Raw genomic sequence first — 26,113 nt, forward strand, 5'->3', positions numbered from 1 at the left:
TGACTTGGAGTGAGGAGTGGTATGGGCTTGGAGACACCATGGACAGGGTAGGATGCATGGTCTGCTTAAGAAAGGCTTCCCTCTTTGCTCAGATTGCTCAAGAGTTGGAGAGAACAGAGGCCACTGGACAGAATTAAATCTAGGAATCAAAGGTCCCTACAGAGAGGAGGGAGCAGAGTTTCTCTTCCAAATGTGCTAATCTATTTGTGGTCAGGGGACCTGTGGGGAGCTGGTATTATGTCACTTCTTCTGGCACATTTGAAAGCATCTGTTCTGGCTTCCAAATGTAGATGGGAGATTGGGTGAGGCCAGCTGCCTACTGAGAGACCACATATCCCACCTACACCTCTGCGTGCTGAAGAGTAACAGGCACCCAGAGACAGTGAGAAATGCCTACATCTTCTTGGAGGCAAGACCAGGTTGTTGCCCATGTGAAAGCTTTCAAGAAGAGGGGGGAAAATAATCCTGAAACTCTTTATGATTTCTGCCTGATCTGGGTTGATTCTCTCAGCCACACCATAGAGGGAGCTTCCGTGAGCAAAACTCTGGCTAGGGAACATAAAGACTAAAAGAAATGGGTTTCTACTCCTTCCTTCCCCAATTGAAGCTTCCACCTGAGCAGGGACCTACAATCCCTTATATATCAGTTTCCTTTTCACCTACTACCTAGACTCAACACCAATGCCACATAGTTTTGGCTTTTTTATGCTGCTGGTTGTTATATGGCTGCATAACAAACAAAAAAATTCAATGATATCCACTGTAAGCATATGTTGTTCAAGTGGCTGTGCATTGACTGGGGAGCAGCATCTCAGCTGGGCTCAGCAGTGCGGTTGTGCTTCAGGCTTTAAGTCTGGCTAGCTTGGCTCCTTCACTCCAGGTAATGTCTTGTTTGCTCCACGTGTATTCATTCTGGGACCTGGGTTGAAGGGGCAGCAGTTACCCAGGAGAGGTTCCTATAGTGGCGATAGCAGAGGTACAAGGAGCAAAGTCAAGTCTACAAGTATGTTTCAAGGCCCTGCTTCTGTTTTATCTGTTAACAACTCATTTGCCAGAGCAAGTTGTGTGGCCAAGCTATGTGGCCAACATCAGCTGGGGAGTGAGAAACTGTACTTGCCTGTTTGGAAAGGAATGAAAAAGTTACATGATAAAGGCTTAGATACAGGGAAGGGTGAATAATTGGACCCATAAAAGGTTGGGCACACTGGCTCACACCTGTAATCCTAGCACTTTGGGAGACCGAGACAGAGGCAGGAGGATCACTTGAGTTCAGGAGTTTGAGACCAGCCTAGTCTCAACATAGTGAGACCCTGGTCTCTACAAAAAAAAAGTTTACAAATTGGCTGGGTGTGGTGGCATGTGCCTATAGTCTCAGCTACTCAGGTGGCTGAGGTGGGAGGATCACTTGAGCCTGGGAGGTTGACGCTGCAGTGAGCTATGACTACACTCCATCTTGGGCGATAGAGCCAGATCCTGTCTCAAAAAAAAAAAAAAAAAAAAGCACTTAGCCTAAAAGATGAAAAACACATCCTATCCTCAGAAAGCTAAACTTGGCTGGGGACGTGAGAATGAAGGGGTATGAAAAGTACATAAAATCAACAAAAACTTCTCAGTACAAGCACTATACTTCAGGTTGTGCCATCTTCAAAAAGCACAGAAACTTGTACTTTATAGTCCCAGTAATGTGAGAGACCAAGATGACTAACAACTCAGACTCTGAAGTCAGATCTGGCCTGAATCTGAACTCTGCCCTCTCCTATCTGAACAATTCTGAGCTAGTTACCCTCCCTATGCTTTCTCAAAAGCTTTCTCTAAACCTCAGTTTTCTCATCTGTATAATGGAGATAATAATGGTGCATGCATTGTGGGGTATTATGAAAATGAGTGTCTTCCACATACTGAGTATGTGATAAATATTATTCACATGGTTATTATTATATATTTTGTTAATATCTAATATGGCAACAGGAAGCAGGAGGAAGACATAAAATTAATTTTATTGCTTCCAGCATAGAACATACTATTTAAAACACTTAAGATACCTATCCACGTACCCAGCTACTCCTGAAACAACAGAAAACTTAGGGAAATAGCATGGACTGAATACCTAGCCATGGCCCACTTGCTTTGCTATATGCCTTGTGTAGACACTCTCATTTAACATCACTTTTAGCTTTTCTTATGATCACATCCAAAACAACATGGGCCCAGAGACAACATGAAGACATAATTCCAACACAGCTTCCCTGTGCCCACTATTTAGAAGTGTTTAAATCAAGGCTATGCCGTTAAAGTGCTGTGTGCACAACCTCTTGTGCAGGTCCAAGAACGTGGTTCATGATGTGGGTTGTCAAGCCAGTGACACCAGCCCTCATTGCACTATAAATCTCCTGCCTCTCTTCTGAGTCCTTAAGAATGACTGAGATTCCTGTCAAGGTCCACCCATGCTCATTGGACTCTTGGGGCCAATTGAATTAGTTGCTTCCTAAGATTTCTTAGAACCAAGGACTAATTTTGCTATAAAGAGAATCGGGGTCATTTGTAAGTCACTGGTGTTATATTCTTGCCACCTTAGTTGATGGAACTCTCATCAATGTGCTCTTACCCTAGACTCCTCGACCTTGCTCCTTTCTAGGAAATCCTTTCTGTATCCAGCTTTTGCTCCCTTTCTTCTGATGCTGGATTAGTCTCGTGGGGATGCTTGAAATCACAGTCATGGTCACCTGGCACCTGGGCCATGGGGCTGAAGGGGTTGGTCGGATTGTGCCCATCATATGTATCTCCTCTGCCCACAGCCATCCTGAGTGAGCTCCTGCAGAGGGAGAATCGCGTGCTGCATTTCTGGACCTTGAAGAAGCGGCGGTTAGACCAGTGCCAGCAATATGTGGTGTTCGAGCGCAGCGCTAAGCAGGTTGTCCAAAGCTTTCCCTGGCTCTATCTCAGTTCTGGGGAGCATACAGAGGCCCAATACCAAGGGTTAGTCCAGAAGAGGGCCACAGCAGCAAATTGGGGATGGGAGTGGGGAATAAAGAGGAAAGAAAGCAGGGTGTCACTTGTCAGCAAGTCAGCATTTACCAAGCTCTCTGTTTTGAGTTTGGTAACAGGAGATGTGAGGAAATGCTAGGTCACCCACTATGCCCCTAATTCATGGACGATATTGGGCCTGGCCTAGAAGAGTCCCCAGTCTACTGGGGGAGACCCTCTCTTTGCTGGTAAGTATTCCAAATCAGGGGAGGGCTTATTCATAAAAAACAACCCAAGAGCTACATACTAATCAAATTGTGTCAGTGTTTCCTGGGTCCATTAAGTTGTCCCAACAATAACCTTCACTGTAATATGGCATGTCTTCTACTGACAGCTGCCTTTTGGGGGACTGGATGGGTTGTTTCCTCCCATAGGCGCTTGACTGGATCCAAGAAACAGGTGAATTTTACCTCTCAACACATACCTCCACTGGAGAGACCACAGAGGAGACTCAGGAACTGCTGAAAGAATATGGGGAATTCAGGGTGCCTGCCAAGGTAGGAAACATCCCAGACCCTTCCCCAAATCCACCCAGAACTCTCCATTCTGGCCAATTTCACATTGTGGAAGCAAAGACAGCTTCTGTAAGCAAAAATACCTGGCTGCCGTGGCAAGGGGGAAAGCATGTAAATGTCCTAAAGGATTGTCTCTAGAAACCTGAATACCCAAAGAATTGCAGCTGCTGGGTAGAGCAGCTGTATGCAGGAAGTCAACTGCTATATACTGTGCTTCCAGATACTCATCTTCATGCTCCAGGTTCTGGAATCTGCTATATTCTTTCAGACCAAATCAGGGAAAAGGGTGTATTCATGTAAAAATGTTGCCTGTGCATGTGAACACTGCACATATCCACATATTCTTGCAATTTGAGTGGCTTGGGAAGTTCACCTTATTAGAAGGGCCAGTGACTATAAGGGTACACAAAACAGGTGAATTTCTCGTTTTCTGAGCTATTTCCATCTGGCCTCAAACGTGCTCATGAGCTAGGCTGGGTCTCTGGGGAGCAAAATGTGCAAGGATGTACATACCAATTCATACCAAGATTGTGGGGAATGCCATAATAGAAGGAAACCTGATTTTCATCTGTTTTCACAGCCAGGAGTTGATCTTAGGATGCTTGGGTTTGAATGAAAATCTGATCTGTCTCAAGTTCCTCTTTGTAGTGTCCTCATCTCTCACACAGGGCTCCTTGCCACATAGGAGCCATTTTTGGCATCACTTCCACACATAGCAGACGCTCTTCCCAGGTTGAGAGATGCTCTTGTTGGGGTCAAGGTGGGAAACATCCTATCCAGAGATCCCTCTGACACTGTAAGGAATGTCCCTCTGGTTTGGTGTGACAAAATCAGGCCCTTAGCCTCATTCCTGAGCTGATATTTCAAAAGTGGTTATCCACTCTATGAATCTTTTCCTATGATCTCTCAACTTTGGGGAGCATCTCCCTGCATCCTTGTGAGCTTTGGGCCTTTTTGCCTAATGCGAAAAGCTATGAGCACAGATAAGAGACTCATTTCAGTACCAGCAAAAGCAAACAGCACAAAGAAGGTGGCAGATGCACAGAACCCTATTCAAATCCAAATTAAAATGGCTTGTGAATTAACAAGTTTGGCTCTATCCACTCTTCTCCAAATAGGGTCGATAATGAGCCATTAACAGGATAAATAGTATGAGATCCATTGGTGTTCCTATCTGCATAGGGTGGATCACAGCAGATACCCAGAACTTCATAGGATCAAAATCTTTCCATAATCAAAGTGGAAACGTGAAGAATTATTCAGTCAATCTTATTAATCCTACCTTTGTAACCTTCACATATTTCTCCTCTTTTTCATTCACATAGCTACTACCCTAAGCTGTAGTAGCTTCCTAAAGAGATTGCATGCCTTTGGCCTTTCCCTCCTTCCTTCCAATCCACCCTGCCCTTCATTGCTGTTCATCTTTAAAATGCTACTTTGGTCACATAACCACCCAGATCAAGAACTTTAATGATTTTCCGATGCCTTTAGGATAATGCTCCACAACTCTACAGCTGTGCCACCCTACCTCCCTGGCTTTATCTTCAATTATTATTTTATGCAGAGTTTATGCTCCAGCAGAATGGATGTATTCTCTTACCCTCTAAGAGATACATCTTATACTTTTTTGTCTATGTGCCTTTTTCATACATTTCTCTGCCTGGAATACCCTTCCCTTCCCTCTAGTTCGTGCTTTTTAAGAGGAACCCCCCGCTTTTCCACTCTAGAGCCTCCTCCTCTATGATCCTTCTCACATACCAGGATATGATCCAGTTCATCCCTGCACTACAGCCCTTGTCCGTATAACCCTTCACTGGGCCAGGTGCGGTGGCTCACGCCTGTAATCCCAGCACTTTGGGAGGCCAAGGCGGGCGGATCACGAGATAAGGAGATCGAGACCATCCTGGCTAACGCAGAAACCCCGTCTCTACTAAAAATACAAAAAACTAGCTGGGTGTGGTGACAGGCGCCTGTAGTCCCAGCTACTCGGGAGGCTGAGGCAGGAGAATGGCGTGAACCCTGGAGGTGATCTTGCAGCGAGTCGAGATCAGGCCACTACACTCCAGCCTGGGCGACAGAGTTGGAGTGCAGTGTTTTGGACTCCATCTCAAACAAACAAACAAACAAGCCCTTCACCTGGCACAGACCATCTCTCCTCTAGTAATCTATGCAATGTTATCTCCTATATAAGCCAACAGGATACTTAAAGACGAGAACCACACTATTCATCCTGAGTTCCCTAGGTTACCTGACTACATTTTACACATTCAAAGGGGGCTACAACCATTCAGGAACATAAGGAAAAAAGGAAGTTTGAGTAGATTCAGCCCTTCTTGTTTATATTTAATATGAATCTTCTACTTTGGCTGTCTTTGTTCTCTGTCCCTCCCGACATAACTATCGTGTTCCAAATCTCAGGGATATTCATATTAGAATATCTACAGGATAACAAACCCAGCTGAGGAGCTTCTGATTAGAGGCAGCAGCCTCCTGCCCCACCCTAGTCCCACTTTCCAGAGGTAAACCTCTTCTAATCAGCTGTCTTTGATTATAATCTTTATAACCAATAAAATGAATTTGAAATGGAAACCAAATTGACCTTTAGCCACAAGAGAATACATATGGTGGCGCTTATGGTTGAATAGGGCAGCAGAGTACATTGAATTTAATAATATTCTGGTCCAAAGGAGCAGACCAAGTAGAAGAAACATTGGATATAGAAAGATACTTTCTATGTAAAAGCTCACAAATGTAAGAATAAAAATGAAATAAAAAGAGTTTGAATGAGGAAAAAAGGAAAACATAATTCTCATGGTGTGGTATGCCTATAGACAGTCCATTAAAAGAATAGAAATGGTATTTTCCTATTATGGGTTTCAAAATGTATAAGGGGTCAAGGCACACAGTGATGGGAAAGCTTAGTCATCATGACATTTGGAAGAACTCCATTTCTTCTAAAAGCAAAACTTTTTAAAGATGATTTTGTTTTTCAGTTTTTACAAATTCCATGGTTTTTACTATATTCACAAGGTTGTGCAAACATTGCCACTGTTTAGTTCCAGAACATTTTCATTACCCTAGAAAGAAACCCTATGCCCATTAGCAGTCACTCTGCATTCCTTACTCTCCTTAACCTGTGGCAACTACTCATCCGCTTTCAGTCTCTATGGGTTTGCCTGTTTGGGCATTTCATATAAATGGAATCATATAATATGAGATCTTCTGTGACTGGCTTACTTCCCCTACCCTAATGCTTTCAGGATTCATCCATGCTATTAGCATGTATCAATCCTTTTTTCCTGTTTATTGCTAAATAGCATGCCATTTCATTGATATACCACTTTTTGTTTACTATTCATCAGTTGATGGACATTTGGGTTGTTTCCAGCTTTTGGCTCTTATGAATAATGCTGCTAGAAACCTTTATATTCAAGTTTTGGTGTGAACATATGTTTCAGTTCCCTTATGTGCATACCTGGGAGTGGAATGGCTGGGTTATATGGAGTTCTACTATGTATAACTTTTTGAGGAACTGCTAAACTGTTTTTCAAAGTAGCCATACCATTTTATACTCTCACCAGCAAGTTGTGAGGGTTCCGATTTCTCCACATCCTCACCAACACTTGTTATTGTGTCTTTCTATATAGCCATCCTAGAGGGTGTGGAGTGGTATTCATTGTGGGTTTTGATTTGCATTTGCCAATGGCTAATAATGTTAAGAAAATATTTTTTAAGCTGGCAATTTCATCTCTGAAAATGAAGGAATCCATGAGATAAACTGGACTTAATTCATCTTGACAAAAGAAAATTAAGCAGTAATGGGCCGGGCGCGGTGGCTCAAGCCTGTAATCCCAGCACTTTGGGAGGCCGAGACGGGCGGATCACAAGGTCAGGAGATCGAGAGCATCCTGGCTAACCTGGTGAAACCTCGTCTCTACTAAAAAATACAAAAAACTAGCCGGGCGAGGTGGCGGGCGCCTGTAGTCCCAGCTACTCAGGAGGCTGAGGCAGGAGAATAGCATAAACCCGGGAGGCGGAGGCTGCAGTGAGCTGAGATCTGGCCACTGCACTCCAGTCTGGGCGACAGAGCGAGACTCCGTCTCAAAAAAAAAAAAAAAAAAAGAAAATTAAGCAGTAATGAAAGCAACTGGAGGCTTAGCTGAACTAAATTATGTTTTCCTGAGATTCAGATAGCAGAGAAAGGGAACACTGGGGTTGTCGGATGGTACTTTAGACTGAGAGAGGTAGAGTCTAAACAGTTCAGATAAAAGATAGGCATGATTCTATTTCTGAGACTCTTTTTTTTTTTTTTAGATGGAGTTTCACTTTAGTCACCCAGGCACAGTGATGTGATCTCTGCTCACTGCAACCTCCACCTCCTGGGTTCAAGTGATTCTTCTGCCTCAGCATCCCAAGTAGCTGAGATTACAGGTGCTTGCCACCAGGTCTGGCTAACCTTTGTATTTTTGGTAGAGACAGGGTTTCACCATGTTGGCCAGGCTGGTCTTGAACTCCTGACCTCAGGTGATCCACCTGCCTTTGCCTCCCAAAGTGCTGGGATTACAGACATGAACCACTGTGCCTGGTCTTTCTGAGACTCTCAAGTGGAATATAGTTCACATGTGATGGAAAGTTTTGAAAATTTTGGTTCTTTTATGTATACTAACAACCCCCTGCTGAATGAATCCGAAGATGTATTTCAAGAAGCCTATTCACCTGCACAAGGAGCTCAGTAAATTTGTGTCTACAAAATCAATATTCCTTATTGTCTAATTATAAGGAATATCAATAATGAAAGGCAAATATGGAAGATCATGAGATTATAAGATTACTATCAAGAAGGCAAAATCTTAAAGTCTTGTAAAATGTGCTGAAGTCAAAAGGGCTTTAAAAAAATTTATTCAGAGTGAGGCTCACTGATTAGAGGAAGATCATAACCAAAGAAAAAAAGAAAGGAAAGGAGGAAAAGAGAGAGTGGGGAGGGAAAGAGAGAGGGAGAGAGAGAAAAAAATAGAATTACTGAACCCCTCTTTTGAACCCCTGTCTTTTCCAGCAGGTAACTAGAATTCAAAGTGGAAAGGCAAAACATAAATTAGGTGACACATGAAGCCCAAGTGAGCTCTCAGGTCTAGATTTCCAGGCCCAGATGAATTATGGTACCCAAAGTTTCCCTTTTAGCCACAAGATCATGTCCATACTTCCAAACCTTTCATTCAAGAACTGCTGCAGTCTGACCCCCATTTTATTAGTTTATGTAAGTTACTGTCTTTGGAGGAAAGATTTGAGTTTCAAATGGGCATAGGTTGAACGAGAAAGATACTGTATGGCCGTGTGTGGAAATAAAGAAGATAGAAGCGATGTGTCTGAACCTCCCAGAAATCCAGAAAAAGCTCAGTGACTCAGCCCCATGGGAAGAACAAGAAATGTGGCACAGTGTCACCTCTGGAGGTGAAAACTGGAATGTCACCCGAGACCAAGGGTGTCTCAAGCAGCCACATCATCTGGTCATCGTCTGAGAGCAGGGGACCAGAATCTGTGTAATGTTCTACCATTTCTATACCACAGCTTCCTTTTTCTTCTTCCTCTCTGCTTTCTGTGATTTCACTTCTACTCTGCAGCCAATCATCCAGATCCCTGTCTGTGCAGTTTAAATCCTCAGGGAAACAACCTCAATTGACACGGCATATTTCCAGTCCCCTATTTAGACACAGCTTTTAGGCCAGGACACCTCAGAAGTCACTGGTTGCATCTTGATTGGCTGCCCTCATAAGAAAAGTTTTTACCTCTGATCTCAAATGCTGTGACCAGGCATTTAGCAGGTCATGTGGTGCCACCACAATCACTAATGTATAAGAAACCATTTCAGAATACTCCCAGTGGGGACGGTGGCCATGGTTGGTATCTCAGTGCTCTTATCCAGTTCATGGGCCAAATTTATCATCTACTTCCTCCCAATAAAAATCTTCAACTCTTGCTGGTCTAACTTTACTCACCTCCAAACACAAGATTTGCTCATTCATTCAGTCAACATTGATGGTATGCCTACTATTTTCTAGACACTGGAGATATACAAATGAATGAGATGTAATACTTACCTTTTAGGGTTCATGGTCTAATGAAGGAGACATATATGCTAATTACATGTGATATATGCTAAAATACAAGCATGTATGTGATACTGTGGAAACACTGGGAAGGGCATTGCCCACTTGTTTTTTGGGGAGGACAGGAGAGGAAAAAGGGCATTGGATCGAGAGTGGGGGTGAGTAAGAACCACTTGTCCCAGCAGGAAGGGCATGCGACATTCAACATGGCTGCAGTGTAGGGAATGGAGAGCAGTGGAAACAGGGCTGCTACAAAGGTAGGTGGAGCCACATGGGGAAGGGCGTGTCTACACTTCCCTCCACCTACTTCCTAAGGATGCATCTAAAGTCATTTTACTGTCTCTTTGCTCCTCTAGTCCCCACACATACCTAGAATACTCTTGGTCACAAACCATTTGCTTTGCTGACTCTGAATCACAGTTTTGATGCTTTAGGATATAATTTTCTCTGATAGAGCTGCCCTAGTATGACTACTGCCACCAGCTGGCTGTAAAACCCTTTCTCGTAGGTGCAGTCACTTTACCAAGAGCAGAGAATATGTATTTCCAAGACTTTTCCATTAAAAAAAAGGTCTCTGTTTTAAGTAAATACAAAACCAAAGAAAACTGTTTTCAGGAAAAATTTTTTTAAAAAAACCCTACATGCAATAAGATGAAAGTCCTCAGGATGCTTAGACACTGCAGATACATAAATGAATACGATGATTAAAAAGAGGGATTCAGTAATTCTAGTTTAGATAGAATCGAGTAGATTCTATTTTGAATAGAATCTGCTAATTCTACCTTAACCAATTCCCCCTGTTATTGCTCTGCCTTTTCATGGCTGAGGAGATGTTTCTGCTATCCTCATACCCACCTCCTTTCCTTCACACCAAAGCTCTTGCCCTTTATCTTCCAGTGCCAGGCACCAGCCTACTGTCCTGAGACAGGAGAGGCTCCATGTGCTGAGTGAGCTACTGGAGAGCTGGATCCCTGGTCCTTGGTCCCTGGCCATGCGTGCAGCAGGCAGAGCACTCTCAATGCGCCTCTCTGACACCCTCTTTCTCGTGCATTTCTTGGGAGTGTTGGTCTCTCATGGGAGGGGCTGTAGATGGGCCTGGAAGGAACAGGTGGGCTGAGGATAGTAGAATAAAGAAAGAAGGGCTCTGTTGTTTTTTCTACTGTTGCTCCAGTGATGTTCTGCCTCAGTTTCCCTGTTACCTAGATTGTAGCATGGTTTAAACCGTGGACCTACTTTCCTCCAGTCCAAAAGATAATTTTCCTTCTTAGAATACTATTTAAATGTTCTTTCCTTTCCCTGAGCAATTTTAGAGTTTGAAAATCCAAACTTAAGATACAAAAACGGGCAGCGGTCCGCTTGTTGGTTGTCTCTCTTATTCCCATGACTTACCCAGCTTAAGTACTGCCTCTCCATGAGACCTGCACTACCCATGCCTGTCCACCTTCATTTTCCCCTTTTAAAATTCCTATAGTATTAACTCTACATTCTCCCATTTTGACATGCAATTGCATAATGCCCTGAGTTATTTAACTACTGTGTGAAATGAAGTTTTTTTTCCTTTCGTTTGACCCCCAAGCCCAGCCCTATAGCTCTTTACACAGTACTATGGACCAAGTAGGTATTGAACAAACTTTCTAAAAATGAAGTTAACCCAGTAAACATCTGAGTTCCACTTTACCTAGTCCTGTAATAGATGATGGCTTCATTAACCTCTTTCTCCTGCTGTCTAATGGAAACTAAAGACAAGATTCTGGTGGTGACAGGGACAGAGTTAACTCTTAAATCCGCTCATTGTATTTATTTAGATCCTGGCATGTGCCAACTTACATGAGGTTTAGAGCTGGTACAGTGGAGGGGGGAACTAGGAACTAAAGGGCAGAGACAAATAGACTCATTTGCTTACTGCTAGTATGAAGTTGGACCAGCCCTAAGCCTCTCTAAGCCTCAGATTTTTTTCATCTGTGGTTCAGAAAGACCTGCATCACTTCCCTCCACCTACTTCCTAAGGATACATCTAAACTCAAATGGCTTTCAGATACAGTAACACACTGTGTAAATTAGTAAAGCATATTAATATAAGAGATTCTTACATCAATAATAATAATGGCTAATGTTGATTGCTTACTGAGTTCTTACTGTGTTCCACTGTACTAAGCATTCTACGTTTATCAACTCCTTTAATATACCAACCCTCTGAAGTAGGATCAGCCCTCCATATCTACAGGTATGGCATCCATGGATTCAACCAGCTGTGAACTGAAAATGTTTTTTTCAAATGGATGGTTGTGTCTGCACTGAACATATAGACGTTTTTGTTCTTGTCATCATTCCCTAAGCCATACAGAATAACAACTATTTACTTAGTATTTACATTGTATTAGGTATTGTAAGTAATTTAGAGATGATTTGAAGTGTTCCTGAGGATGTGGGTAAGTTATAAGCTAAAACTACACCATGTTTTATAAGGAACTTGAATATCTGGATTTTGGTATCCATGGGGGACCCTGGAACCAGTTTCCCCCACCCCAGCACTGAGGGATGACTGTAATATTATGATTCCCTTTTTGCAAATGAAGAAACTGAGGCACAGAGGGCTTCAATAACTTGCTTAAGATCTCTCAGTTAGTAGTAACAAAGCTCGGATACATACCCAGGTAGTCAGCTATGAGATATCTATGGCTGCTTTAAACAGGAAGAGAGGATTTGGGATGAAGGGACAGGAGAATAAATGTAATCCAGTAACTTAAGGCCATCTTTTGGGACAGCAAACAAAGGAGAAGGTGAAGCTTCTGATTCAGCTGGCCGATAGCTTTGTGGAAAAAGGCCACATTCATGCCACGGAGATAAGGAAATGGGTGACCACGGTGGACAAGCACTACAGAGATTTCTCCCTGAGGATGGGGAAGTACCGGTACTCCCTGGAGAAAGCCCTAGGAGTCAACACAGAGGTAGGCAGGGGTATTGCCCTTTGGGACATCCTCCCTTCTCATTTCCCTGAGCACCACTGCCCTCATCACCATGGAAGAAAAGCATGTTTCCAGAGCAGTTCTGAGCTGTTGACCCCTAGAGCACCTGCCTTGTGTGGCTTTTCTAGTGGGGAGTGCTGCGTGGATATCGCTGATCCTTTAACCTCCAGTCCCCTGTGATGAGTACTCTATACATTACAAAATCAACTGGCCAGTAGTGGGACCTGTGGCTACAGAACAGAGTTTTTCTCTGTATAGACTTTGAGAACGAAAAGCGTTATCTTAGCTTCATAAGTACCATCTTCCACCCAATTATGTTAATCGGCAAATGATTAGAGTGCCCAGTATATATAATAGTGCTCTTTCAAGAATAAGGGGTGCAATTTGTACAAGGGTTATTTGACATTTCAACAGAACAGAGGTACAATTTGCCATGAACCAGGGAAGATGAACTTTTAATCTCTTCTTTATAATAGGGGTTAGTAACCTGTGAATTAAGAGCTTAATACAGCCTGGCAATTTAATCCTAGGATGTCTAATTCTTAAATCTTCAAATAGGCTCATGATCTGAAGCAGAGCAGCCTGGAGAGTGAAGTGGCCAAACCACCTAAAGTTGAGAGAGTTAATGTCTCCCCCAGGCTTTAATCTGTGAGTTTTTATCTAGGAAGTTCCATCATATATAAATACCAAATGGTGGTTAAAATTAGTAGGGATGAGCAATGAGAAAGTTCAGTTATTGTTCTGTTATTTAGCTTTCTGTTTCCAAGGGAAATTGCTTGTTTAAATAAATATATTTGGTTTGATTATTTTCTTTTGACAAATGAAAGATGTTTTATATCTTTATGTGTTTTTGTTTCACATCTATTTTAAATGGTTAAGAATCAGTCTTAGACCAATTTATGAATGTGTTTAGATTTAATTAGGACCAAAGGCCTTGGGGAAATAGACACATAATTATCAAATGTGTTTATTGTTTTTTCTTACTGTGGATATTTACCCTAAACATTTGACCTGAACATTTTATTTCTCTCTTATTTGAAAAAACAATAATGATTCCATGAAGAACAGTGCTTCTGGGTATGAGTCTGTAAGATCCCTCATGTTTTTATCCTTCTCCATTATATCCTTTTTTCCCCCTTTTACCACCTCCCTCAACTCGATTGAGTTGCTTTCCCAAAGCATCACAAAGTGACCTTTGTGATCCCTCCACGTGCAGGATAATAAGGACCTGGAGCTGGATATTATCCCAGCAAGCCTTTCGGATCGGGAGGTCAAGCTGCGGGACGCCAACCACGAAGTCAATGAAGAGAAGCGGAAGTCAGCCCGGAAGAAAGAGTACGTGTTGGCTTCCGCTGCGCTAGCTGGCTCGCCGTGACTGTGGTGGGCTTTCACCACTGCTTGTCCCTTTGGATAGCTTAATATGTCCTCGTGGCCACCTACAGGGATTAGGATGGACAGACATAACGTTTGCATTGAGAATATGAGTTCCCTCTGAAGGCTTTCAAGTCTCTCCCGTCTGTCCTTCACCTGAATTATCTTCATTTATTAGCAACTTCCTAGACAAAACCTTCCTCGTAGATCATCACATTGTACTTCACAATGTCAAAACTCAACATGGAACAAATCAAATATTTTTTCATCTCCTCCAAATTTTATTCTCCTTTCTGATTTTCTTTTTTTAACATTTTTAATTTTTTTTTTATTTTTTGGGACAGAGTCTCCCAGTGTCACCCAGGCTGGAATGCAGTGGCATGATCTCAGCTCACTGCAATCTCTGCCTCCTGGGTTCAAGCAATTCTCCTGCCTCAGCCTCCCGAGTAGCTGGGATTACAGGTGTGCACCACCATGCCTAGCTAATTTTTGTATTTTGAATAGAAACAGGGTTTCACCATGTTGGCCAGGCTGGTCTCAGACTCCTGACCTCAAGTGATCTGCCCACCTCAGCCACCCAAAGTGCTGGGATTATAGGCATGAGCCACCGTGCCCAGCCTCTCTCTTCTGATTTTCTAATTGCCATCAATAGTGTCACTAATCTTCTAGTTTTTTCTAGATTATTTGCAAAAACTTCCCACAGTTTTCCTGCTGCTGGTCCCTGCCCAATTCACCTGCACAGTGATGCCAGGTTTACCTTTCTGGAGTACATTTTATTATTGCTAATACCAATACTCTCCTGCCACCAGCACCTACACTTTTTATGTCCTAAACATTACATAAAGTGCCTTTATACACATTTTCTCTTTGTATCTTTCTATCAGTTCTCTCAGGCAGCTAAGATTATTCCCATTTTACATATAATAAGACCTAGAAAAGTCAAGTAACTTTCCCCAAACCACACAGATGGTGAGCAATGAAGCCAGAATTTAATCTAGCTTTGACTCTTCAACATTCTTTGATTTCTTTCCATTATGTCTGTTACCAGCTTCAAATTGTAAATGGTTTGCTACAACCCCCAGAATAATGATAAAAATCTTCAAGGTACTATCCTTTGGTCTCATCTAAGTCAATTTTACTTCAAAATACTTTCTAGTTCAGATCACACCCTTCAGTCAGATCATTTTCACTGACTCCTCTCAGGTCTAAGAATAAATTGTATATAATTGAGAATGCTGTGCTAGCCGGGTGCAGTGGCTCACATCTGTAATCCTACCACTTTGGGAGGCCGAGGCAGTCGGATCACCTGAGGTCAGAAGTTTGAGACCGGCCTGGCCAACATGGTGAAACTCTGTCTCTACTAAAAATACAAAAATTAGCCGGACTTGGTAGCACACACCTGTAATCCCAGCTACTTGGGAGGCTGAGGCAGGAGAATTGCTTGAGCCTGGGAGGCAGAGATTGCGCCACTGCACTCCAGCCTGGCGGACGGAGCAAAACTATGTCTCAAAAAAAAAAAAAAAAAAAAAAAAAAAAAAAAGAGAGAGAGAGAGAATGCTCTCCTTTCTCTTTGTTATTTTCCCTTTCGTTTCCCTTCCTTTTTTTTCCTGTTTGGTTTTATTTTGCTCTCTGTAAGTCTTATTGATTCTTTAAAATCCAGCTCATATCCTATGCCTCTATAAATCCTTTATCTACAACCCCCACTGTCATTGGCCCATCCTTTTATGAACTCCTTTACTTCTTTTCTGTACCAATTCCCATTTTACTTATTCAACCAATTCCTAAGCTAGATTGTATGCTCCGTGACAATAAGAAGTATTTTATACTCTCTTGTATGAATCAAGGGACTAGAGAATAATGAAGATAATGTAATTATTGATCAAGAAAAGCTTATAGTCAGGCAGGGCACAGTGGCTCATGCCTGTAACTTTGGGAGTCTGAGGTGGGCAGATCACCTGAAGCCAGGAGTTCGAGACCAGCCTGGCCAACATGGCAGAAACCTGTCTTTGCTAAAAAAAAAAAAAAAAAAAAAAAAAAAAGTAATACAAAACTTAACCAGGCATGGTGGTGTGCACCTGTAATCCCAGCTACTTAGGAGGCTGAGACATGAGAATTCCTTGAACCCAGGAGGCAGAGGTTGCCACAAGCCAAAATTGCTCCATTGCACTCCAGCCTGGGTGACAGAGCAAGACTCCATCTCAAAATAAAAAAGGAAGGAAAAGAAAATCTTATGGAACATAATTGGATGTAGAAATTAAAACCTTGAGGGAAGGGCAGGACGTTATTTAAAATCGCAAAACAAATAAGGACTGTAACATCGATTTCTTTACTTGAAGTTCAGGGATACACCATTGGGCCAGAAGAAAATAAGGCATGCTTTAGGAGGCATTCCAGTATCAGATGGTCCCTGCTCTCACTTGATCTAGGTATTCAGATTTCAAAAGGAAGAAAAAGATGCTTGGAAATTGGTCCAGTGAGTGACCCATAGATGTTAGAATGTAAAGCTGCCACCTAAGTTTACTCCTAGGTCAGCAATAGCCCATGAGGAGATGAGGCAGAGGAAAATAGGCAAGAAGAGAGTAGAGGATGCTGAGATTCCAGCATTTTGGAAGAATCTGAAGTAGCTGAGGTTTTCATAAATTGAATTCTGTTTTCTCAGAATAAGAATGAGTAGGGACCAGAATTCATTTAGCAAGCTGGAACCAACTTATCACTAGATTCCTGCTTTGCTCCCTAAGTATCTCAGCACCACTTTCAGAAACGTCCTGACTCCAGGTAGGCAAAACACATTTTTCTTCTTTGGTTGTTTGGTAGGGAGTTGTCTACCAACATTTCACTCTAATCAAGAATTACAGGGCATTGGACAGGGTAAGCAATGAACCGCGCCCATCTCATAAACCATTTCTTGACACTAATTCCTTTATGCTGGGGTTACAAAGTAACACATATCCAGAGATTTCTGGAGGAGTTTATGAAGAATATTTTGACACTCTGTTTGGGAATTACTAGAAAAAAAATAGTATGTCCTAAAATTAAGAAGCCCTATGTAGTTTATTTTATCAAGATGACGTAGGACCACAGGTTCCTTGGAGCTGAAGAAACTAAAGCTGCTTTATGAAGTCAGAGCTTGTTCATATGGGGAGTGGATTTGTTTGTTAGGGCTGCTGTAACCAAGTACCACAAGTTGGGTTGTTTAAAGAGCAGAATTGTGTTGTCTCATGGCTCTGGGAGCTAGAAGCCTAAAATCAAGGTGTCAGCAGGGTTGATTCCTTCTGAGGGCAGTGAGGGGAGGGTCTGTTCCAGACCTCTCTCCTTGATAGCTTGTAGATGGCTGTTTCCGTGCTCATGTGACATAATCCCAGAATATATGCCTGTGTCAAAAATTCCTCATTTTATAAGGACATCAGTCATTAGATCCAGGGGCCACTCTACTCCACTACTACAGTGATACTGTTTCCAAATAAGACCAAAATCTGAGGTATTGGAGGTTAAGGCTTCAGCATATGAATTTCAGGGGGGTCATAATTCAGCCCATGTCTGGGAGGGGGATGAGGGGACTACACCTGGCCAGATCTTCCTCCTTGGTTCCTTCTGTGACAACAAATAGGCAGAAGAGATTAAAGGATGGGTGGAAAATAAAACAAAATGGGGTGGTGATAGCAGAGCTAAATTGTGAAGAAAGACAGGTAAAACTGCAGGAAGCAGATGGGAACAAAAGAACAATTGTAGAAAACTTAAGGCAGTAAAATCAAAGGCAAGTTTTCAAAGCCTGTCAGTTTATGTTCCTTCTGATCTCCCTTCTGTCCTAATTTCATAGCAATCTACAGCTCATTTAATCATGGAATGTTTCCTGAGCACCTACCATGCACTCGGCATGTTGCTTATGTGATCTTGTTTAATACTTGCAGCAATTCTGTGTGGATCAGCTATTTTATAAGTAAGGAGACTGAGACCTGGAGAGGCATATCCTACCTCTGGTTGTAATTCAGTTCCTGTCTGTCTGACTCCAAAGCTTATGCACTTTTTACTCTACCAATAGAGTTAAATTCAAAGAATAGAAAAATATAGAATATACCACAACGAGGCCATGTATCATAAGTTTAACAATTGCCTAAGCACATTGTATTATTTAGAGGCCCAGGGAGGAGGAGAACCCTCTCTTTAAAGATACATAACACACACTTCTCTTTGTGGGGGACTGAGCAGCAGTCATTTATTACTGATTTGTACTGTGCTTATGGTTGCATGTTCAGTTTTCTATACATCCGTTGATGCTATAAACAAGTCCCATTGGAAATGTATTGAACAAATAGCTAAAAGGATAATCTAGATCAGAGGTCAGCAAACATAGACCAAATCTGACCTGCCAACTATTTAATATAGTCTATGAACTAAAAATTATCTTTTATAGTTTTAAATAATTGGAAGAATTATCAAAAGAAGAAGAATGTTTTATAACATGTGAAAATTAGATAAAATTCAACATTTGGTGTCCATAAATGGTTTTATTGGAACACAGCCACACTTACTTTTTTTTTTTTTTTAAACACATTGTCTATGGCTCCTTTCACATGACAACAGCAAAGTTGAGTGGTTGTGACAGAGACCGAATTGTCCACAGAGATTTATTATCTGACTCTTTATAGAAAAATTGCTAATCCCTGTTCTCGGTGTATTGGATATCTTTTCCGGACTTTGAAACCTGGTTTGTTATGGTACCAAGAACTGCTTTGGTATACATCTACAAACTCTACTGAACAGAAATCATTCTGGGAGCTGTAAGAGAAATGTGGAAAACTGAGATTCAAGCTATCTAGTTGGTGAGACAGAATATATGAACAGTCCTGCCTGCCTGTACTCACATGAATATCACTGCAGAATCACAAGTATTAGTAGTAGGACTGGGGTGGAAAAGAGAGAGAATATGGACCTAGCTGAGCACAAACCTGCTAAAGGGATGCAGGGCCAATGGTCAGGAAATATCACAAGTATCATAGGGAGATACCTGTAGGAAAGGGAAGGAATTTTGAAGAAAGGAAAAGACCTGTTGATGAAGTAGAAAAATAGGACATTTAAGAATTTCATACATGCCGGGGTGGGGAAGTGAAGTTTGAAGGAGGAGACACATTATATCTATAACCAACTAAAAGCCCATTTGTTTCCTTCTAGATTTATTATGGCTGAACTACTCCAGACAGAGAAGGCTTATGTAAGGGATTTACATGAGTGCTTAGAGGTGAGTCTTCCAGTAGTCCGTTCACAGCTATATTGGAAAAATGACATCCTTGCCAGCATCAAGTCCTCAATTGGAATTTGGTGCTGTTGGTCTTCTCCCAGAGAGTAATGAATTAAAAAGCCAGCCAGAGGAAATCTTTCTCCTAAAGTCAACAATAATTGCAGAGAGTTTAAAGTACTTTTGAAAAGAAAGTTTAAACTTTTCTCAGACTGGAGCTAGACCCAGGAAAAAGAAGTGTATAAGGCACTTCAGTTCAAAATAAAACCATGACACAGTCAATGAACTTAAATTGGGTCTGAAAATCTGCATCCTGACCCCCATACTCAAATTTACACACTTTTCATAAATAACAAGAGACTGTGGAGTTCATGTTCTTGCTAAAGTTCAGGATAATGAAATATTCAGGTTTTATTTATTTCTCTTGTGTTTACTTAACACATCACTTTTTAAACTCTACATGCATTTACAGTTTGAGTCTTGCCCCACAAGTTTGAGTGCCTGTTTATTTTGTCTGTATTTTATATGGCATGCCAGGCTTGCCAGTAATGAAACTGTTACTGTCTTACAGACCTACCTGTGGGAAATGACCAGTGGTGTGGAGGAGATCCCCCCTGGGATCCTCAATAAAGAACATATCATCTTTGGCAACATCCAAGAGATCTACGATTTCCATAACAAGTAGGTTTGTGGAGGGTCTCAGAGGTGCACACTTAGGCCGTAAAAACCGGACAACAGGGTTCCCAAGAAGTGGATCAAAGGCAGTTGGTGAATCTTATCTGGTCAGTTTTCTAAGGCAGTTGCTGTCAGACTTCTTTCTTACTCGCTCCCCTTTCTCTGTAATTGTCGAAAAGTCCTAGTGGAGAGTGAAGTCACGTATTCAGCAGTGCTCCTCCCCATCTCTCCTCAACATTCTCATTTATTAAGCCAGAATGAATACCAGGCTTTGAAGAAATAAAAGTAGCTTCTCCTCATTAAATCTTGTGGGAAATCCTGACATTAGAATTCATCTGCGGCTAACCATTCCACCTTGTGGTCTTTGGGTTTTGAATTCCATTGAAGTTTTCTGTCAACCTAAATATTTCCTCCATCCTCATTTTATCTCACATTTCTGGTTTAGAGGGAAGGACATCAACTGATACTCTGTTTTGTTGGAATAAGTAGAATCGTAGGGCCCTGAAATTTCACAAGTCATTGTTTCCAACTTGATTGAAGAATCTTTCCCACAGCATAGAAAACAATATGCTCCATGGTTAACAGAGGATCAGCAAAAAAATTGGCATGATTAGTTACACAACCAACCAGTAGAAATAACTGTGTTTCCAAAATACAAATAGAGAGAATCTCAAGGCACAAAGAGGAACATTAGCATAAAGTCTTACAACTCTCAGGACCCTGCTGCAGAGCAGTGCTACGTCAGGCTAGCCGAGGCATTGACTGAGTTGTATAGGCTTGCTGGAGATAGAGGGGCCATGTGTACAGGTGTAGCAGCCACCCTGAGGCAAGACTCCAGAACAGCACTGTCCCATGGAGCCTTCTGCAATGATGGAAATGTTCTATATCTGCAGTGTCCAATATGCAGATATGGTGGCTAATGAACACATGAAATGTGGCTAGTGCTACTAAGGAACTGAATTTTCAATTTTATTTAATTTTAATAGATTTAGATTTAAATAGACCGCAAGTAGCAAGTGGCTGCCATATTCGATATCTCAGCTCCAGAATAGCCCTGTGCTAAGAATAACCAAGAGGCAAGCAAGATTGGGTGTAAAATGATCCTGGGCTGTAATAGGTCCAGATAAGGGGGGGAGATCACTCCTCTCTCATCACCTCCTGGTTATTAATTCCTGGTATGTCATCAGGTGGGATCAGTTTAAAGGAACATAATGTATGTAGCTCCCATGACATACAAACCTTGTCAGATTTTTAAAGCAATAAGCTCTAGGGAGAAAAATAACCATTTGACTTTCTGGAATATGTGATAAAAGATCCCAGTCTTTTGTTTTTTAATCATAAATTTTAACATTATCCATTTGGTTTGTCTGGAAATTTCCAGATATAGGAATATCATGTCCTCATGCTTATCATTGATAAGATACCAATAAAACTATTTGACCATTGATCCCAAATTCCATCATCTGAGCCCAGCTCAGTATCATCCCATCTCCCTCAGGATATCTGAGAAGACATTGGACTGGCAAACGGTAAGTCACGTTACCTTACTTTTCTGGCTTATGGTCTCTGGGATTTAGTTAACAAGTCTCACTTTCCCCATGTTCTTAGCAAATTGACTAACTATGGAAGCCTAGAGATCACAGCACGCACTTCCTGGGAGCCCTACATTTGCCAATCATTTGATAAGGGGAATGAATATACATTTCAAAATTGACCACTTGTAACAAAATAGCTAACATAATCATGCCTCTCATTCTGCTATCATGATATCACTGCTAAGCCATGGTAAATAGTTTTGTAGTTTTCTAAATAGCTGAAAATCTACCTACCAGTTACAATATATAGTTCTAAGAAATCCTTTTAAAAAATCAAATTAAACCATAGAGAATTGCGCATGCTATAAATTGAGGAAGAAATCCAACTATCAAGATAACAGCTACCCAGCACATATTATCGAGTTAGAACATTACGAAGAAAGAAAAAGAAAATAACAACTAGCCGCTCAACAACCAGAAGAGATGTCACAAAAATTAAGTTCTTGTCTTTTCCTAGAAGCATCTTTCTATCCTCCCTAACAACCACTTTACCTCTTGATCATATTGTTTGTAAGCCCACAGCAATTTAGAAACAGCAAATAAGAATCAAGAACGTGAGTGAGTAGTGGGATACCAGCAGCTGTCTAAAGAAGACAAACTGCAAAAACAATGGGCAATAGACACCCCCCCCCAAAAAAAAAAAAAAAAAAAAAACTCATGATGGTCAAGGGCTACTCAGCATTGGTGCAAACCATTCTATATCCCGCTATAGAGCCCAATACAGTCACTGTGTTACAGCATAGCTTACTTAGCATTAGTGGTAACCCTGAGTCATGAATATGTTCTGCACTAAAGGCAAATAACTGTAGTGCATTTAGAAAGCTATTGACCAAAAATAAATTAATGGCTTAAATTATCTATAATTTAAGGTAACATCTAAGAAAATCAAGCTTCATATTAATTTCCTACAGGATCTGTGGGCTATCTTTACTGTACTCATAATATATGCTTTCTACTTGTGTCATACAAATTTTGATTAATGAGGAAAACATAACACCTCTAAAATCTCTAATAAATAAGAGATAAAATGGCAGTTAGCCAACTTAGAAAATGCAGGAATTGTAAACTCTAAAGGACAGCTTAGAGGGGAGAACATCTTTCACTGCGTAATCAGGTACCTGGCACATAAGTAAACATTGAGTAAATATTTGTTTGGTAGGTGAATGCATGGATGAACAAATTAAAAATAAAATTAATATTTGCAGACTTGTGACTAATACCATTCAAGTCATAATTTAATCTTTTGTTTGTAAAAGTCTCAAGACAGAGAAAACCATTAGGTATGAATTTTTACCCCATCACTACAAGAACCATCTGGAAGAGCAAAATAACTTAATTTCTACATGAAGGAGTTTCTTGGAAGCTTCTTACTGGGTGGACCATACAGTTGTCCTAATACTTATTTATCCTTCAGAAATACTTCTCTGAAGTTGTCACTTCTCAATATGAAAAAAACTCAAAGGGTGCTTTTTAACCCCAATTGTTTGTATTATCCCAAAGTTGCAATTGAGCACTGTCTAACAGAAACACGCACCTCTCATTTCTAGTGCATAGCTCAGGTTATCTGCCTGTAATTCGGAAAGAGCCTATGGAAGGGAGAGCAGGAGGAAAGGATATTGGGAGATTGAGAGATTGAGAGAGAAAGGGATTGAGATTGACACGACCTTGCTAACTTAATTAGCTAAGTCACTAGAAAATTAGCACCTAGACCAAGGGTTATGTGGTGAATACATATCTTAGCTAGATAGTATTGATCTGTCTAAATGGTGTCACTTTGAAAAATTGCAACCGAATTAGTTCTCTCTCTTGCTCTGTGTGTGTGTGTGTGTGTGTGTGTGTGTGAGATCTGTCTCAAGGACCTTTGTCTTTATAGGTATTGAATGGGGAAATTCCCCAGCACCAAAACTTCTTTAAAGAACAATTTAATATGTAGAATTTAATACCTGCAAACAGTGGCTTTAACACAAACTAGAGATTGAAGTGGAATGTTGCTTCGTTTTGCCCTCCACCCTCCCCATTTTGCACTACATCTCTTTCCTACAGAAATAACTATACAGATCATGAAATTTACTTATCTACACAAGACTTAGACCTATTTTGATTGCATTTTGTTAGCATTTCTGGAGCACTCAGACAGGAGAATATATTCCATTAGTAGATCCCCAGACAGTAATGATTTTGTTAATGCAGTCTTCCCATTTTGCCTAGCATACAACTTGTAATTCAAGAAAATAATTTGTTTTCAGCTTGCTGATTATTAGATTTCCAACTTTGGTGTGGACAGCTTTTTGTTTAAAATGCTCATCACCTTCTGTTAAATCTGAACTTCCTTTTCAATGTTTTGGAGATACAGTCATATGTGAGTCTGAGCAATAACATTTTAATAAAATCTCTACTCCCAGGGCTCAGAGGGTCCTCTCAACCATCAAGTGCAACCCTCTCCATATACAGACAAAGAGGCCCAGAGGAGCCGTGTGTGCCCCTCCCCTTTCCTTAAAGGTCAGGTGTTAGATTCCAGGGCTTAGTCTCCCATTTCAGCACTCCCTTCCCTTCTCTCACTCCCTAGACCACCATTGGTGGCTGCCACATCTGGCTGGTTTAATTCATAGTTAACCAGCTTCCATGTGGATCTTAGAATTTGATGAATATTTCTACCCATTTCTCCCAGAGCTATGTCATTCTTGTGCCACGCCCATACAACAATTACCTGAAATAAATCAGTTTTCAGCAAGGTCTAGATTTTCAAATTAGGGACCAACTACCAAGGCTGGATGCCCCTTCTGCACACTCCCTCCTGCTAGGCTTGGCTGGAAGCTATTAGATTTGGCCTTGGCCACCAGCCACTACGCTTCCAGCCTGGTGTTCCCTTCCCTGCAGGAGCGGGACTAGAGATGTGTGAGGTTGAGCTGGGAGCACTGGCCAGGCCAGGGTCAGCCAGGAGCAGTGAGGGGTGAGCAGTGGGGTAAAATCGAGGCTGGGGAATTTAGGGAGGGGTACCTTAATGAACAAGTGAACCACAGCCACATTTCGTTCATCTTCCCAGAGTTCCTCCTTTGGGCCAAAGGTGTGCTAGATTGAAGATGAAGCTGGTACTCTGTGATCAAACCCAGTATCTGCCCTCTGAGTTCTGAGAATGACATACCTGTCTGTGACAAGGGTGGAGGTGGGCACAAGTGGAGCACAAAGAAAATAGCCTCAGTTGGAGAGTAGGAAAGGCCTCATGGAGAAGGGGGCATTTGAGATATAATTTAAGAAAGGGGTGAGATTTTTACAGGCAGGGATGGCTTCCTTGATGATGGAATAAAGTTTGAACAACAGCCCTGCAAGGGCGAAAAGTGGTGAAGTCTAGCAGGGAGGTTGAGAGGCAATAGGGGGTTTGGGAGTGGGGCACCATCCTGAGTCATGGAAAGCAGAGAGAGGTCCCATTGTCACACTCTTAGGTAGGCTGGGTCTTATCACAGCCATGTCTGTAAGACTGAGGGAAGAGAAAGGAGAGGTGGTGGGTGGAGATAGTGCAAGTCAGAAATGTGGGGAGAGAAAAGAGGAAAGGAGGAGAGAGAGCTAGGTGGATACAGCATAAGTGAGAAAACCGTGAAGTGGGCAGATAATAAGGAGAAAGGAAGAGATAGAGAAGGAGGGAAGGAAGCAGGAGAGCAGGAGGGAGGCAATGACAGGGGAGGGTGGATAGGTAGGTGGGGTAGGTAGTCAGGCAGGTAGGTAGGTAGGTAGACCCATCTAGGGAAAGAGGCTCTAGGGGAAGGGTAGGGGATGAGGAGAAGGAAAGCAAGGGAAAGAGATGGATAAAGACCTAGACCTTCCCAGAGCTACCATCCTGTTGCAGAAGAATGAGCAAGGTAGTGTTTTTCAAACCATTTTTTATCATGAACCAAAGAAAAATACTGTACATTATGTCCTGATACATGCATGCATATATGCTATATATAATGGGGAAGTTAAATTTTGAAAAACAATACCTGCATTATGTGTGATGCACTGTGGTATTTTGTGTTAGGTTCTATTTCTTCCTCCTCTTTTTTAAAATTCTCGTTGCCACCCGTAAATTGATTTTACAACCCCTTCAAACACAAGGGGTTTGAACTATGGCTGCACAGTGAGGCGCTAGCTCCACCAGGTGGTAAGAGAAGGGATGTGCCGTTCAGGCCACCGGGGAGAGGCCACCCTGCCAGGCTGCTGCTACCTTTTCCTCCCTCTTTGCCCCTCCTCCCCCTTCCCAACACACACACCCTTGCTTAAAATGTGCATGTTCTATGCTTTCTAAGCTTCTTCCCCCACTCCAAATGCCTTTGATGTTAGTGGTTTCTCATTTATAGAAAATCATAGAATTATCAAATATAAAAGCCCGAAAGAAATCTTTAAAGATAATCTAGTTGTCCCTTGCTCTATAAAAACTGAAACTTACAAAGGTTTATGATCTGCCTAAACCAAAATTAGTGACAGAGGCAAAGAATCCAGCTGTCATTTTCTTAATAGTCAAATGTCAAGGAAAGAGGAAGGGGAAGACCTGTTGTGCTTTTTCTTTGGTCCCCAAACGCACACTTGCAGAGGTAACTTGCAGAACCCATCAGAGGAGCCCTGTACAAATGTAGCTGTGGTCTTGTTCCTGTTGTTT

The 26,113-nt window shown here is 41.7% G+C and overlaps 1 protein-coding gene across 24 annotated transcripts in view; it reads left to right on the forward strand.

The window, feature by feature from the left end:
* The window catches only part of KALRN (kalirin RhoGEF kinase), a 697,103-nt gene that overhangs the window by 415,549 nt on the left and 255,441 nt on the right, over nucleotides 1-26,113 (forward strand). For all 24 annotated transcript variants that reach the window (XM_073009790.1, XM_073009791.1, XM_073009792.1 and 21 more), the window contains exons 20-25: nucleotides 2,796-2,911; nucleotides 3,399-3,521; nucleotides 12,409-12,591; nucleotides 13,826-13,944; nucleotides 19,150-19,216; nucleotides 19,785-19,894. In XM_073009790.1, coding sequence (XP_072865891.1) covers nucleotides 2,796-2,911; nucleotides 3,399-3,521; nucleotides 12,409-12,591; nucleotides 13,826-13,944; nucleotides 19,150-19,216; nucleotides 19,785-19,894 — 718 coding nt within the window. The remainder of the gene's footprint in view (nucleotides 1-2,795; nucleotides 2,912-3,398; nucleotides 3,522-12,408; nucleotides 12,592-13,825; nucleotides 13,945-19,149; nucleotides 19,217-19,784; nucleotides 19,895-26,113) is intronic.

Source organism: Chlorocebus sabaeus, chromosome 22, assembly GCF_047675955.1.
Source record: "Chlorocebus sabaeus isolate Y175 chromosome 22, mChlSab1.0.hap1, whole genome shotgun sequence".
In the NCBI taxonomy this organism is placed as follows: domain Eukaryota; kingdom Metazoa; phylum Chordata; class Mammalia; order Primates; family Cercopithecidae; genus Chlorocebus; species Chlorocebus sabaeus.